Source organism: Rhodamnia argentea, chromosome 3 (assembly GCF_020921035.1).
Source record: "Rhodamnia argentea isolate NSW1041297 chromosome 3, ASM2092103v1, whole genome shotgun sequence".
NCBI lineage: Eukaryota > Viridiplantae > Streptophyta > Magnoliopsida > Myrtales > Myrtaceae > Rhodamnia > Rhodamnia argentea.
In genome coordinates, this window is record NC_063152.1 from 9,902,427 (window position 1) to 9,919,183 (window position 16,757).

Consider the following 16,757-nt stretch of genomic DNA (forward strand, 5'->3'; position numbering starts at 1 on the left):
TTGGAAAAGCCATTCCCATCTCGATTCACTTAAATCCAATCAATTATACGTGTGTAGATGTATACATATATCAAATTAATCACATTATTGATCCAATTAAGTATTTTTAGGCTCGACCCTAATTTGCCAAAATAGCCTTTCACCCCATTTGCCGGACCTAAGGGTGAGCAAATCGGATCATCCAAATCGGGAACAACCAAAAATAGTGGTCCGGTTTCTGGTTCTAGATGAGTTCGGTCCCGTTCTTGGTTCTTAATATTGGAACCGACAATCGGGCGGTCCGGTTCCCTATTTCGGGGACATAGGACCGGACCGGTCGATTTTTTTTTTAAAAATAATCGTAATGTTTATTATTTAGGGTTTGCTTCTTTCTTTTGTACTTCGCAGCTCCCCGCCTCTTCGGTCTTCACGTCTCTCGCAATTCACAGCAGCGCTAGTCTACACCACCCCCGCTTAACCCCAGAACCCCTTTCGGAGGTCACACAACCCAATCGAGGGTGTCGCATGGCCATATCTCACGAGACCCTCGCTTCAAAAATAAATTTTCTTTCAAGTTTTTGAGATTCTTGGCTGCAATGGGATTTGAGAGTCACATGGACTTGTAGCTTTTGAGGCCATTGAGCATGTCGTGAAAAATGAATATGCTAGAGAGATTTACTAATTTGAGACTCGAATATAAACTCAAAAATGTTATTGGGGAAAATTTCAAAAAAAGGCCTCAAGTCTTCTTATTTTCTCAAATAATGGCTCTAAGTGAATCTTGTTTCAAATAAGGGTCCGAAGTGCCCTCATTTATTCAAATAAAGATCCGAAGTGAACGTTATTTCAAATAAAAGCTCGAAATAACTATGAAATTTCAAAAAAGGCATAATTTTAAAGGCATTTCGGTCTTTTTCTATATTTAATATTTTCTTTTTATTAAAATTTTCTTTTTTCTGTTTCTTTAAAATTTAACAAAAAAATTATAAAAACAAAAAAGTTTATAGAGGTCGAAGGGTAGCTTCCTGCCTTTAGCCGTTGTCCCATCGCCGGGAGGGGGGGACAGCGAAGGCGGGCGGGGTCGCCGGCTCCTCAACGAGGGTCGGCCGGCCATCTCCCGGATTTGGGTAGGGGGTCGCCGGCCCCCGCCTTAGTCAAGGTGTAGGGCCGTTGACCCCCGCCCGGTTCTGGGCGGGGTCTTCAATTCCGGCTCCAGTTATCGGCCCTTGCTTAGATCCGAGAGAGGGCCAGAGGCCCTCACCTCTTGTCGGCAAGGTCGGCGGCCCTCGCGTAGGCGCCGACAACCCCACCGGCGGCTATAGGCGAGAGGCGCCCCCCCCTCCCCCTTTTGGTGTCGTTGTTTTTACTCTTTTTTTTTTCATTTTTAAAAACCAAAAAAAAGGGAAAATATACAAAAAATAAATAAATCAATCAAAATGAGAAATGACGAAAATGCCTTTTAGATCAAGCCCTTTTTTTTTTTTTTTAAACTTTGTGGCCACTTCAGGCTCTTATTTGAAATATATTATTCACTTTCAGGTCCTTATTTGAAACAAAATTCACTTAGGGCTCTTGTTTGAAAAAACAAGAGAATTTCAAGCTCTTTTTTAAAAATTTCCCATGTTATTGGTTTCTTGGAACCGACCCAGAACCAGACCGGACCCCAATCCGGTTCCCGATTTCGAGTGACCAGTCCGTTCCCCAATTTCAGAAAATGGGAGTCTGGACCACCGGTCTGGTTTTCGATTTTCGAAGAGAACCAGACCGGATCGGGAAGTGATTACCCCTGATCTGGCTACTGCACTACGGCGGCGTTTTCACGCCGATTGAAAAAAAGAATAAAGGAAAAAATCAAAATAAAATTTGCTGACCGAAAGAGAAGAAGGAGAACATAAAAAGGAAGCGGAGAAGCGCGAGATCACAAAAAAAGGCAGTCGCGCGGTCTCATTCCGATCTCACATCCGCTCTCGATCTCGAATCCAAGTCAATCGAAATCCCCATGTCGACTGCGTTTGACACGTTCGGCATCGACGGCGACGAGGCGCACGCCGCCCCGAACCCGCAGTTCGAGGACCACGACAGCAGCTTCTCCGCCTACGGCAGCTACTCCGGCTTCCCCTCCGCCGACGGAGAGGTCGCCGTCGACCGATCGCCGGAGATCTTCGGGTTCGAGGACCCGAGCTCCGGGTACACGCAGTCACCCTACGACTCGGTCCACGTGGAGAACGGGAACGGGAACGGGAACGGGAACGGGAACGTCTTCGAGAGCGATGACGGAGTCTTCGCGTCGGACGGGCCGGTTCTGCCTCCGCCGAGCGAGATGCAGGAGGAAGGGTTTGCTCTGCGCGAGTGGCGGCGGTGAGGGCTTTTTAGTCCGTTGATTTGGATTGGATTCGGTTTGGTCTTGTGCTTTGATTTGGTTAGATCTGGAGTTAAGTGTGCTGTTTGATGCTTAGATCTAGGCTCGTTTGCTCGGGTTTGAATTCCTATTGCGTACAAATTATGGTGAAATGGGCTTGCTGAGCTGCGGCTTGAGCGATAGTTGAAGTGGACCTGGTGCCGATCTTGATTCAGAAAATCATGCTTGAGTTTGTTTGTTTTATTTTGTCATTAGATATCTGGTAATCAATGCCTCAGTTGCTCGTTTGAATTGCTAGTTAGTTAAGATCTGATTCTCAGTTCACTTTTTTGTTGGACACTTTAATTTTAACTCATACGTTCTATTTAGGCTCGAGTGATAGGGTAATTATGCACTTAGGCTTCGGATAGAGGTCCTCTTGTGCAATTTTTTCAAAATCATAGTAGATGATTCTTGATCTAGCATTTGACCCGGGAACTTTGGAAGGTTTAGATGTTCTTGGATCTACATTTAGATCTGAAATGGAAGCTACCTTTCAACTGGGACTAGCATATCTAGAAACAATTAATCAATAACCACTGGTGATGGGGCTCACATTATTGTTCATTTCTGTTGTAACAGTAATTTAGCAAAATGATTTGCTAGTGTAGAGCTGAAAAGATTATAGTAGAATGATGCTGATCGACCTTCTATCTAAATCCTTTTGTTGTGTTATGGGGAATGATTTCCTTTAGAATTCCATTACAGACGAGCTCAATGAGCTGTAAATTGCTTTTGCAATATTTCTTCAATCTAGTTAGACATATCTTAATTGTTGCCGGTGACTAGAAATCCTAACGTTCTTCTGTGGATATCAAGAACTTCATTTACTTTGCTTCATTATGATTAGTAAGCCTCTTCATGAAAAACCATAGAGTGTCCACTGTATTTGAGTGACCTCAGCCCATGACCGATAGTTTCACGGTGAAATTTTACTACTACGTATCTTTGCAGGTTATTGTCATGGCAGCATATGCATAAGTCCCACTGATGCAAAGCATAGAGTTGTTAGCATGAAGTGCTGAATAGGAAAAAGGAACCTAAAAGACACAACTGTCTCTTACCAAGATAACCGGCTTCTCTAGGGAAACAATCAAGCTATATTTAGTTGACATAGGAAGATGCCAATTCTCATTTTAAACTCAATCATGGGTTGATTTCCCATTCTTGGTGAGCTCAAAAGAATAATCTACACACTCAAGCACAAGTGACCCCATTCAAATTGAGCAATTAATCATAATTGATCTCTAGAGAAATCTCCAGTTTTCCTATTGTATGCAGATAAAAGAATAAACATAGATTCTGTTCTAGCTCCTGACCACGATATAGTAAAGAAGATGCATTTCAAACTATGCCCCAATTGACTGTCTACAGGATCCATATAAATCAATGCAGTTGAACTTAACTTGCTTGATGGTCAATAACTGTGACCAGAGTCTGCAGCTTCATCCATAGAAAGTGAGAGGGAATGAGAAGCTAAGAATTGTGAAGAGTACTAGCGTAAATTAGCAGAGTTGACACTGTTTTCCCGTTGAACTTAACTTGGCTTTATGGTCAAGAACTCAAGCTTGACTGGGCTTAATTTTTTAGCTTGAGCTCAAATCTATTAAATACCATGCTCAAGCTCAATGGTTGACTTGGTCATTATAAGTAAATTTTGACACAAAATTCAGTTAAGCTCAGGCTAAGCTCAAACTGAAGCTTGTACTAGTCTAAAATCTATATCTCCGTTTTCATATTTATCATTCCTGTGTAAAATCAATATCAAAGCTTAAGTGTTTAATTAGACTTGGAGTAAAGTACTTTCAAGTTTAAGAGTGCTCCGATCAGATACTCACTGGACTCGAGTTCAAAGGGAGTTGATTCAAGATTGAGTATTAAGTTCGTTCAATTCAATAGGTGACAAGTAGCTTAACTTTGCCCAAGTGTATCAACTAAGGGTTTATTTGAAGTTTTAAGGTGAAAGCCCAATTTAATTTCTAGCTCCTTGAGTTATTCTTAAATGGCTCTTTTGTTTTGTCCAAGTAGTTAGTCTTCCATTCTTATTTTGTAAACTGGAGTTTGGTTCCTAAAGTAGTTTCAAGATTGCTCTGAAACTTCACACTGAATGTTGGATCTTGACTTGGTGTAATAGTTGCTGACATGGGTGGCCCCATGTAATTGGATTATTTCGTGTACATACTCTTGCATACTTCTTGAAAGAGTGGTCCTCTCTTACCATTAGAAAATGAGTTGACTTATTTAAGTGGTCCATTATTACCTCCGTAGATTCATAGTTCATTGGCATCATCAGTAAGCTTTGCACAAAAACCCAAATATGCGCAATATGGTTTTTTATGATGGTAGCTGTGGTAGGATGTTCTGATTGTAACAGACTTCCGGTACATCTTATTATTTCGTATGACTGCCTTACACTCTATCTAGATACATGATGCATACAGTGTGTAAATTTTGACTGCTTGATGTTTATATTAAAGATGCATATATTTAGTGAGTATTAGTTCTTGTATGTGATGAATTATGTGATGTGTGGAAAATTTTTTAGTTATACAAATTCTGCTATAGTTATTAAGCACTATATATATTTATTTATTTTTATTTTTGTATAATTTTTTTTCCCTCAATCGGTCTTGCTTTTATTTTATTTATTTTTGAGTTCATCGACCGCCGACCCCAACTAGTTTGGGATAAAGGTGATGTTGATGTTGATGATGCTATGTGAAAGATATTGCACATGCCATATGTGTCATATTGAAGCGTTGAGGAATGGTTCGACAAGCCAAACATGTTATTATTTGTATTTCATTCTAATGTATCAATGAGAAAAGATTATATAGAGTTTATTTCAGTTGCGAACTGAGAGAATATCTACTAGTTTGAGCTTGTGTGGTACAACAGTTCTAACTACTGAAAACTGGAAACTTTTCAATTACAGCAGAGGTAGAAAAGCAATCAAGTCCTTGTAGTCCTCTAGTAGCTTGACTGGCTTGCATTGTTGGGTTAGCTTGGAAACTGTGGCACATTGAATTTAATCAATACCCTAGGTGCTTTGTTGAAACACAGGTGGTGGTGGTGATGGTATTAATATTTTATAGAGATGTGTATGTAGTTACTAATAGATGTGTATACTGATTGGTCTACATTTACGTTTTCCAAAGCTGTAGTTTGGTATTAGTTTGCCTGTGTCGATCTGTGATGTCCTCTGATCTTCCACAAAGGACTAAAGACAATGCCAGCTTGATGACAACTTTTTGAAAATAGATAAATTACCGAAGGTCTCTGCACTTTTTCATTGATATAAGTATCCAAAATGATTTGTTTGGAGTCCAAATAAAGCGGTGGCATGGCACCTGGTTTTCGCTTTAGCACAGTGTAGAAGGGAACTGTCGTTTCATTATAGTGCAAGTAGATTATTTACATGGTTAGACGTAACCTTGAAATATGTCAAGTGGTTTATTCTGTGATATTTTGCAAATTAGTTGATAAGGTTGGAAGGTTTTATTCGAGAGATCAGAAGGTTTTACTCTACTGCTGATGCCTCGTTCTGGCATGTTTACAAATGCAGCATGACCTGCTATGCGATTAACTTATTGTTTATGCGCTTCCATTTGCTTCTGCAGCCAAAATGCAATATTGCTGGCGGAGAAGGAGCAGCGGGAGAAGGATATGAGGGTCCAGATCATCCTAGATGCTGAGGATTATATACGAGAATTTTATGAGAAAAGAAAGCTGAATGTTGAAAGCAACAAGACCAACAACAGGGAGAGGGAGAAGGTAAGGAACTCGAAAGTGTCCCATCGACCACCCATTTCACTAGATTAGTTCCGAGCCAGGTAATAATAATGACTTGTGCATGTCTTGCAGTTATTCCTAGCTAATCAGGAGAAATTCCATAAAGAGGCAGATAAGCAGTACTGGAAGGCCATAGGAGAGCTCATCCCTCACGAGGTTCCAAATATTGAAAAGAGGCGAGGGAAGAAGGAACAGGAGAAAAAGCCAGGGATCGCCGTGATCCAGGGTCCAAAGCCTGGAAAGCCGACTGAACTCTCTAGGATGCGTCAAATACTCGTAAAACTAAAGCACAATCCACCGCCTCACATGATCCCACCTCCACCACCTCCCAAGGACGCAAAAGATGGGAAAAATACAAAAGATGGGAAGGAGAAGGAGAAGGAGAAGGAGAAGGAGAAAGAGAAGGATGGCGCACCAACTGCTAATGGGCCTCCTGCGGCTGCAACACCATCCCCTGCTAAAGATGGTGTTAATGGCTCATCGAGCCCACCAAAAGAAGCTGCCCCTTCTGAGGAGCAACTCGAGCTACCGAATGCTTGAGTGTGCTTTCACTCTTTGTTTCTCTGAAGCAATGAAGTGCATTACGATCGCTCTCGTGCATTGGCAATATCTTTTGGTTGACTTATTTTTGTCTATCGAATATTTTTTGTGCCATGTTGTGATTCATTTTTATCGAGTCTCGGGTATTCTCTTACTGGTTGGTGCCTTAGTTGTCATATGTTGCTCAGGTGTAGACACTCAAAACTGAAGAAACCATGATATGCACGGTTCTGTACCCCAGGGATTGTTCGAATTTTACTCCGTGTAATCTATATTTGTAGTTTCTCCTCCTCTTTGCCCGAGATCGTCATCCTGAAATCTATTCCCCCTTAGTTGGGAGTGCCTTGGGTCTTCATTTTGTCGTATGATGTTATATCCGTGCTCTTGTTTTGGCTTACGTTGTGCTCGGATCAAGTTGCCGATCCTATCTTCATTTAGAACACAAAGCTATAGTGGTAAGGCCAAGGTAGCTCCTTTCAAGGTCTCGGCCATTACTTGCGCATGCCCTCTTCATTTTTTTCATTTTTTCAGTCTTGATTTGAACTATAGAATAAAGTCAATTATGAGGCAGAAGTCTTGGTCGGAGATAGAAGCATGTGCCAAATCGTACCCAAAAGCTTTGAATAGAAGGATCTCGTAATCACGACCGCTAGCCACTACATTATTTGATGCATCGGATGCCCCTAAAAAGGTGTCGAAACAAGTGCCAATGCCGACAAACCGGGAGAGCTGCACCGATGCCTCTTCGACTCAACCCTTCACCGTTTAGTCACAAGCAAAGTCAATCAGACTTGGCAAATAATGAGAGAACCATTTCTGGGAGCATCCAAATGGAGCATTATCGTTGTCCAACATCTACTTCCCCCTCGGAGACAAAACTAATCTTTTAAAGTCAAAAAATAGGGAAGGACTTCCCATGTCAAAAACCTTATACTTGACATTGCCCACATCCAGATAAATATCCTTGCAATAGCGAATGCCATGTATTGGATCAAAAAGACGAAGAAGAGCAAAACAAAAGCATAAACAACAGCAATTAAACAATGCAAGTAGAAACCAGGAGAGACATGTTGAACAACTAGAGAAGATAACCTACAAATAAAACAGAGCTCAGCCGCAGGATCAGTTTCAATTCTCATTGAAATACATAAGGAAATTGCAGGAGCTGTTCGCCGCTTGTCCATGGATGAGATCGATCCCGATGAGCAGATACTAAATGACGTAAGAGTTATTCCACCCGTTACGATCATTCTTCTCGGTCTTTTTTCTTCTCTTTCTTCTTCTTCTTCTTCTCCGATTTATCCCCATCGTCATCCCTACCATTGCTGGTAGCATCGTCAGCTTCTTTGTTCTGTTTCTTCTTTTTCTTCTTCTCCGATTTCTCTGTATCTGGAGAAACAGCTTCGGCAGCCTTATCCTTGTGCCCCTTCTTTTCTTTCCGAGCCGTCTCCTCATCCGCAGACACATCACCATTCTCTTTGTCCTTCTTCTTCTTCTTCTTCTTCTTCTCTTTCTTTTCAACTTCCAATTCCACCGCATCTTCCTTCACCTTCTTAATCTTCACTTTCTCTTCCCTCTCGACTTCCTCGGCTTCTTCCACCTTGGCCTTTTTAGCAGGAGCAACATTACCATCATCCACCTCACCATCCTCATCCTTACTTTTCCTTTTCTTCTCCTTCTTCTCGAGAACGGAACCCTCCCCAACGACAGAAATCTCCTTCTCTGGCTTTGCCGGTTCAGCTGCAGCAGCAAGACTGGCAACCATAGAATCTCCACCAGTTGGGAGAACCACATTCCTAAGCCATTCTTGAGGGGTCTTCTCATTCGCCTTTCCGTGCTTATCCAACTTCCCTTCAGCCATCAGTTTCTTCTTCATAGACGCCCTCGGGCCGAGCCCCCACTTCCTCGGATAAGTATCCCGATCCATAACAACCCTCTTAATCTTTGCCACCACACCGTGATCACAAGTTGCCATCACGGCCGTGGTCATTTCAGCAATGCCCAATGCGACAGCTTCCCCTTTGGTAGTCATCAACACGACTTCCTCCCCAACCTCGACATCATTCTCAAACCTCAGCAACCCCGGAATCATCAGCTTCGCACCATAACAGATGGCATTCACTGCTGAATCTTTCACCACCAACCTCTTGTAACTCGTCAGCAGAACCTCAAGTGGCATAATCACCCTCCTCAAATAGCTCTCATCCCTATAATTATCATACAACCACTGACCATCCATCACATCGTGCATCGTCACCATGTTATCCTTCTCACCGAGAATCCCCGACCGAACCCTCCTCAGCTCCTGCATATGCCCTCCAACACCCAAAATAAGCCCCAAATGCACGCACATCGTCCTCACATAAGTGCCTGCCTCGCAGGATATCCAGAAAACGACCAAATGCCGGTCGACGTCGTACTCCAATAGCTTACTCTCGTAAATGGTCCTAATCCTAAGCTGCCTCTTCACGGCAGAAATCAAGGGCGGCCTCTGGAAGACCGCCCCAGTGAGAGTCTCGAGCGCCCGGGCCACCTTCGCGACCTCCGGGACCTTCGAGTGCAGCCTCGCGACGCACACGTACTCCTTCCCCGCGCCCTGCTGGGACTTCACGAGCCGGGTGGCCCGGTCGATGCAAACGATCAGGTTCCCCGTGACCTTCGGGTCGAGGGTGCCGCTGTGGCCCGTCTTCTCGACCCGGAGGATGCGCTTGATCCACGCGACGACCTCGTGCGACGAGGGGTTCGCGGGCTTATCAAGATTGAGGATGCCGTACCTGATGTACTCGGCGAGGGGCCGCTTGAGAGGGGAGAAGCCGGAGGGGAGCGGGGTGTAGTGCCCCGTCCGGACGTTGAGTCGGTCGTAGTTCTTGAGCAGGATCGGCCACTGCGAGGTGTCGATGGAGGGCGTGAAAGACTGGGGCTTGATCATGTAGTCATCGGTGGCGGCGTCGTCGGCGTCCTTGTGGGTCGCCGCCGAGTAGCGGTTCTCGGGCTCGCCGTCCTTGGAGCGGTGCTTCTTCTTCTTCTTCTCGGAGCGGGACATCTCGAGCTCGGACATGGCGAAACAGGTGCCGGGTTGCGGACTGAGTCGCGAAGTGGAGGGCTAGTGAGTGAGGGTGAGGTGAGGGTGGTTTCTGGTTAGGGTTTAAGAGTGGAGTGAAGTGAAGAAAGATGGAGGATGTTTCCGGGTCGTGGGAAATGGAGGCTTTATATGGAGGCCTTAGGGTTTTAGGGGAGGAAGATGACGACGACGACGACGACTCCAGAGAAAATGGTGGGAGGTTTAACCACATCGGATGGGCTTCTCAGAAGCCCAGCCCATATCATCATCGCTCAATGTCAACGAAATTCGGGTCGGACTTTTCTAGGTAAGACTTAGGAAGCACCGACACTCTTCGGAGATCTCCGTATCGGCGACCGACACGTGGTCAATGCTCCAGATACGCCAATGACAGTGCTAGATTAATTCGGGTCGGACTTTTTTTTTTTTGTGCAATACTCCTAGATTAATTCACTTGAAGTATTGTTTGCATTGGTCCGTCTCGTATTGAACCTCACGGTTTTGTCCTTTGACATGCGGGTAGACTCTTTTTGAGAAGCTCGCCCATCTCGATAGTGCTCTCACTTGAGCATGCTAAACATTATAATTCTAATGCTAAACATTGCCGTTCTTGCAAAATACGTCTTTTGTAAGCTTATTCTAGTTTTACATATATATAATCCATGAATGCCCTCCCCTTGTTCGGTTCACAATTCATTTTTTCCTACTTATTTCGCAATCTTAGAAACCTATCAAGAGGCCCTTCTTGTCAAACTCTCATGTCTTGGCAATCACTCACTGTCCTCATTCGACGAATGTCGTTACGAGCCCACCAACTTCTAGGCGATTCGTCCCTGGATTACACATATACTAAGAGAAGTCCTACTACGATATCATATTGTAACATTCATGAATTAATTCACTTTAGGTATTGTTCGCTTTGATCCGTCTTATACCAAGTCTTACGGTTTTGTCATTTGTCGTACACGTGGACGGTTTTCTAAGAGATCATCAATTACGATAGTGTTCTCGGTTTTAATGTTAAAAGTTTACATTAATTCCAGTTTCTCTTCTATAATCCATGAACGCTCTCTCCATATTCACGAGGAATTCGATTTATTCGTGCTTCTTTCGCCAATCTAAAGTTTATCGGGAGCCGCTCGTTGTTCGGATCTTCATGGTCCGGTAATCGCTCCCCGCCCTTGTTAATTGATTTAAACCATATTCTTAATAATTTAATATCCCATAAAACTGCAAAATAAAGGAGCATATAATTTCCCCCCTAATAATTCTTATAATTTCCCCTTAATAATTTTAATTTAATTTTTCTCTTTTTACCGTTCTTTCCGGTTCTTTTCCCTCTCAATCTTTCCGCCCACAATCCCTCCGCCCAAACCGGAGCAAAACGGGATCAAGTCCGCCGCGCATGGCGGTTGGTTCTGCTGTTAGCGAGTAACTGCTGTCCCTCTACCATCGTCTCCACTGACACCCGATGAGAACCCTAATTTCTCCGAACCCAACCCAACTCAATCATCTGCTGGTTCCCCATTTCTCATCATCATCATCACTCGTCCGTTCTCTATCCAATCCTCATCGGAGAAACCGCAGGTTCATCCACACTCCTGATCCAAAATGGCTTCGCAATGCGACCCTCATGGCGTTGCTCTCGACCAGAACCTCAGCTGCTTCCGGGTCGGCGAGCTATGGCGGGTGGGAAGACTTCGGGCCCATCGACGACTCCGTCCGCCCCGGTGAGTCCACCCAGTTGCGGAAATTCTTGGTCTCTGTAGGACTCGATGATCAGAGGCACGTGTTTATGTTCGCCTTGGGGCTTGTCTGTGCGCTGGCCATTTCTAGAGTAAGGGTTTCTTCTCTAGTCATATTCCCCGCTTGCGTCTCGGTTTTTGTGGTCGGGTTCTCGCTTGGTTTGGTTCGTGGCGGAATTGTCGCTGAGGCGGGTGGGAGTAAGAGGCGATTGAAAGAGGACGTGGTTAAGGTTTACGGCGAGAAGTGGCGGAAATTCGTGGATTTTTTGGATGAATTAGATGTTAGAGTTAACCATTTAACGAGTGGTGTTAAGAATTCTATGGAGCGTAAGAGAGTTGGATTAGATGATTTGGAAAGTTACGTTCGAGAACTTGAGACAATCAGTTCTTCGGCTTCGAATGTTAGAGATTACTTTCGTGGCTCTCTAGCTAATGTTGGGAACTCCAGCGACTCGTTAACTGAGAATGAGAAGTCAAACAAGAAAAGGAAAGACCATGGGGAATTCGGGTTTCCATTGTTGGAATCCATGGGGGGCCTATTCAGGGACAGTTTGGGTGGTCTAAAGCCTAACAAAGTGAAAGATAGTATTAAAGAAGAGAACTTGGGGAGTGTGGCGAAGGATTATGCTATTGAAGGTGCTCCAAAAATGGCATCTGAAGTTAATTCTGGTAATAAAAGTTCCGGTTCATACCAAGATGTGGTAAATAGGCCAAAATTTTATCATGGTGGAAGAAGAACAAGAGAGGTTATGGAAAATGGAAGTATGAGTTTGGATGAAGAGGGTGAGAGTGCCAGAAATTATATCAACAACATGAGGAGGTTAAATTACCACACAGACAGATTTCATTCCTCAAATAGTCAATATGTGTACTCGAAGGGAAGGCACAGTTATGAATCTCAAACACACAAACCCCATGAGAACCAGCTCGATTTTGTGGATTTTGACATGAAGACAAAACATGCGGAAACTGAGGCTTCCTTTGTGGAAGACCAGTTGCTTCAGGAATCTGAGAGGTATTATGCATCTCGCCGAAGCAGCGAAAGGAGGAAGGTGGAAACTTACCAATCTCAAGTGAGAAAGGAAAATATGAATTCCCAAGAAGATCTTTTGTTTGTTGATCACCGGTCTGAACTTGAGGGAGATGTTAGTTCGATATCCTCTCCAAATATTTTAGATGACATGGAGTTTGATAGGTATCTAACAGAAGCAAATAACCGTCTAAAGCAAGCCAAGGAGTTGGTGAGGCGACGACATGATGAAGAGCATGCAGAGGCCATCCTATATGAGTCTGCGGAATTGCTCTCTAGAGCGATAGCCATGAAACCGATGAGCTTGTTGGCCGTGGGTCAGTTGGGCAACACCTATCTACTCCATGGAGAACTTAAATTGAGAATTAGTCGTGATCTGAGAACTTTATTAACAAGCAGTGAGTCATACTTTGAGAGACGAGTTAGAATTGGAGACAGTGGTGGCCACCATTCCAGCAAAGATAAAGTTGCTTCTGTGCTTGTTCAGGTGTGTGAGGAGTGTGAGGAACTTCTAGTAGAAGCTGGCAGAAAGTATAGGCTTGTATTGTCAATTGATGGGAATGATGTTAGAGCCTTGTACAACTGGGGTCTTGCTTTATCCTTCCGTGCACAGTTAATTGCAGACATAGGACCAGTAAGTATTATCTGTGTACATACTCTATTGTTTTATGTCCCTATAGTTAGTTTCTCCTATGCATTAAAGTGCTAGAAGCCTCTATGAATTTCAGGAAGCAGCTTTTGACGCAGACAAAGTGTTTATGGCTGCAATAGATAAATTTGATGCAATGATGTCTAAAGGAAATGTATATGCTCCAGATGGTAAATTCCTATCCCTTCTTTCCTTCTTTGTTCCTTGAAGTCTGGTGTCTCACCATTCATGGTGATTATGGGGTACAACATTGCTTTTGCAGTACCCCCAACCCACACTCGCCCAAACCAAATGCTGAGATGGTAAATAGATGGAAGAGAATAGACATAGATATTTGCACTATTGATATGTTCCTTATAAAGCTCAATGCACTATAAATTGTTGGAAATAGGGAGAAGCTGATAACACGCTGAATAATTACTGAAGATGATATGTACTTGAAAGGAAGCCTGCAGATTGAATCTCATGAAATTTAATCACCTGTGCAAACAGCAAACGTGTTCTTCAATTGAGATATTATTCTGGTTAGGATCATTTCCTAGCAGATTCTCATGTGGTGCACGTTTCTAGCATCTTTTACAAACAATATCTTCAATTGTTAGAATAACCACACTTTCTTGGGGCAAAAGTGTTCTCTGTTTAAAGTATATGTATCTATATAACGACAAGGATCAAAACAGTGAAGAATGCGCATGAAGCTTTCATAACAATTTACAAATAACTATGAAGTCTCTGATAACTTTCGTAAAATCAAAGCATTGTATTATTTGTTGTGTGAAATATCTAGCATTGTTTTATTTGTTGTGTGAAATATCTTTACATTATTAAATTCCAGGCAGTTTAATTATATTTTCAACTACTATTGTTTCTTACGGCAATTTAATTTAGTATGTATAAGAGTGCTTCCATGGTATTCAGTGTCCAAACTGGCCAATGCACGAGTATCGACATCTCTATCGTTGTTGTTCTGATGTAAATTCACCAATCCAAAAGTTGTCAAACTCTTGCATGTTATTTTAAGATGTATGTGAGAGTGCTTTCTACATATTAAAGGGGACGGAAAGTGGGGAGAGAGATGGAGATTATAAAAGAATGCTATCTAGATATTTGACACTCGAGTATTTTTTTGAGGTGAAAAAGTGAAAATTGAGAGAGTGGAAAGGAAACATGCGAGTCAAGGTCGATTGCATGATCTGCCCTTTGCATTGGCAGGCCTTGATTTGATTCTAAACTCATCCATAATGGGTCCCATGTATGGCAGTTGAAGTTCTATTGTGGCCTGAATTTTCGTTAAGTTTTTTTCATAATTTGAGTTGTGCAGACTTGCGGGGACGAAACTTTTCAGACTACTTTGGAGATTTTGTGTTGTATCTGTAAGAAGTTATTTGGGAGAGAAGGAGAAGGGGGGCGTTGGTTGTCAATCCCCGGCATCACTTCTATAGCATTCAGGCTGACCTGGCTCATACATTAGTTTCGTTTCTTACCTGTGGTACACGTCTTGTTTAAATATTGATCAATTGGAACCATATAAATAAAGGGCAGCTTGCAAGAGGCTGTTTCCACGAGCCGCCGAGTCTTTTAAAGTAAGCTGTAGAAGATGCCAGAACAACAACCAAAGCCATTCCCCCCACCATGTAGGATGCTAAGAATTACTTTCCCAAAACACTATTTATCACCTCCATTTATTGCTGCTCCTCCAGTAGATATTGATGGCATTCGATGTACTTGCGTTTGAAGTGGTGCATGCTCTAAGTCTAGAATTGGGAATTTAAACACGAATATAGAAAAAAAGATAGTGGTCGCTAACAGTGCGCTGATCTTTTTGGAAGGATTTTTATGTACCAAGAAATTTCTCTTAGTCATTTAAAGACATGTCTATGTATCTAGCCAATTGTAAACAAGTCATGCATAGTTTATAATAACTCTGATGATCAGTAATGTTATCTAGTGGATTGCTAATATGGTGTATTAGGTTTTACCTGGAATGTGAATATGGAAAGAAAAGGATTTGGAAATAATAGGGGGGAAAAGAACAGAGTTTTTCTTGTTGTTTATGGGGAATGCTTAAGGTTTAACCAGCTTGAGATGTGGCACATTGAGGTTTTCTTCTTTTGAGTAGAGCGTGAGTATAAAAATTGGGTGGATAATGGCAAAGTCTTGGCAGTGTTGCACACTGTATAAATGCTGATGTCCTTTTTGCACTTGCAGCTTTGTTCAGATGGGGTGTGATATTGCAACAAAGATCTCGCTTACGGCTGAGAAACAGCAGGGAGAAAGTGAAGTTGCTTGAGCAGGCAAAGAGACTATATGAAGATGCACTCAATATGGACTCTGACAATTCTCGTGTAAGGGAGGCCTTATCCGCATGCATGCTTGAGCTGGACTATAAGCACTCGTAGTAGCATTTACTGCCGAAACTCTCAGGAATCATTATGTTTTCCCTTCTGTAAGCTCTATGCATTGGGCCTAGAATTTTGTCTCTCCAATAATTATCCGATAACCGTGCTTTAGGCGGGGCACTCTTTCAAGCATCGCGTATCTGTGTAAGTGGTTAATAAATGGGGAAATAAGGAGGAGGGCAATTGAAGCGAAGCCAAATAATCACAATAAGATGACACTGTTTCTGTTTTGTGCTCGACCGACTTGGTGTCAGTAAGATTATACATGTATTAAAATCCATTGCTGACTTGGGGTTACTCTTAAGTGTGTGGCAGGAGTCAGTTGAATCTTGAAGTTTCAACTCCATTCTTTCATGGCTCTTCTATTTGTTCATTTAGCAAGCACATTGCCCACGCCTCCTGTTAACCAGAATACTTCTGGTTTTGGGATTTGTGCGGCTCGTTTTTCAACTGTAGTCCCATGAATCCATGATAGATATTGAAAATGCCTGATGTCTTTGTGATGTGGTTATTGTACATTACATTTAAGATGAAATTCACATTGCACTGAATTACATGTCTGCCTCATTTCTGATGCACTTGAGCCAAAACCAGTATTTTGCAACTTCTTGTGCTGGTCTTGTTAAGGATCAGGGTTCTGTTTTCTTAACTTTGCTCATGCGACCTGTGAATCTCCTTCTGCTGATGAAAGCCTAAGGTGCATATTTCTCCAAACTATTTAGTCTCACATGGTGGATGAAATCCGCTTTCCTGTCAGTTCACAATGATAGTTTGTGGTGGGGAACTTCCAATACCAGTGGCGACGGATAGCTCTTATCGAGTTGAAAACAGATGGGCGGAGTCAAAATCGTGGTGGTGGTGGTGGAAGTGCTGGTGATGGTTGTGTGATGGTGGAAAGGTGGGAGTCAAGAGCTGGGGCGGTGGTCGGCAACATGGGCGGTCGTGTGGAGGTGGTAGTACTTAAATCTACAAATAGAGGTTTTCCTGTGCATTCTTTAGATGCGCTCAATGAGTCTCCCAAATGAACGTTGTTGGCTCTAGGTGCTGATTTATTAATCTGTAAGATGTACTTTTTGGTAGCTTCTCTGCGCCCCAAAAGAGTAAAGTCTTAAAAAAAAAAGTATAATTTTTTTTTTTAAAATCGAACCGACATCATTAGCTGCA

General features: G+C 42.8%; 3 protein-coding genes across 4 annotated transcripts; 2 read left to right on the forward strand and 1 right to left on the reverse strand.

Annotated features, from left to right (window-relative positions):
• Window positions 1-1,857: 1,857 nt before the first annotated feature.
• LOC115750349 (clathrin light chain 1-like) lies at window positions 1,858-7,041 on the forward strand. Its single transcript, XM_030687637.2, has 3 exons — window positions 1,858-2,337; window positions 5,998-6,151; window positions 6,242-7,041. The coding sequence occupies exons 1-3, from the start codon at window positions 1,979-1,981 to the stop codon at window positions 6,707-6,709; spliced, it is 981 nt and encodes a 326-aa protein (XP_030543497.1). The 5' UTR covers window positions 1,858-1,978; the 3' UTR covers window positions 6,710-7,041.
• A 617-nt stretch (window positions 7,042-7,658) lies between these two features.
• On the reverse strand, window positions 7,659-9,920 carry LOC115750441 (H/ACA ribonucleoprotein complex subunit 4). Its single transcript, XM_030687805.2, has one exon. The coding sequence runs from the start codon at window positions 9,765-9,767 to the stop codon at window positions 7,956-7,958; it is 1,812 nt and encodes a 603-aa protein (XP_030543665.1). The 5' UTR covers window positions 9,768-9,920; the 3' UTR covers window positions 7,659-7,955.
• Window positions 9,921-11,110: 1,190 nt separating this feature from the next.
• On the forward strand, window positions 11,111-15,977 carry LOC115750440. 2 transcript variants are annotated; one of them, XM_048276457.1, is made up of 4 exons: window positions 11,111-13,179; window positions 13,274-13,364; window positions 15,403-15,539; window positions 15,743-15,977. In XM_048276457.1, exons 1-4 carry the CDS (start codon window positions 11,242-11,244, stop codon window positions 15,848-15,850), a joined length of 2,274 nt encoding a protein of 757 aa, XP_048132414.1. In that variant the 5' UTR covers window positions 11,111-11,241; the 3' UTR covers window positions 15,851-15,977. The 2 variants fall into 2 exon arrangements, with proteins under 2 accessions (XP_048132414.1, XP_030543664.1); XM_030687804.2 differs by having other exon boundaries at window positions 11,112-13,179; window positions 15,403-15,977.
• Window positions 15,978-16,757: the final 780 nt, after the last annotated feature.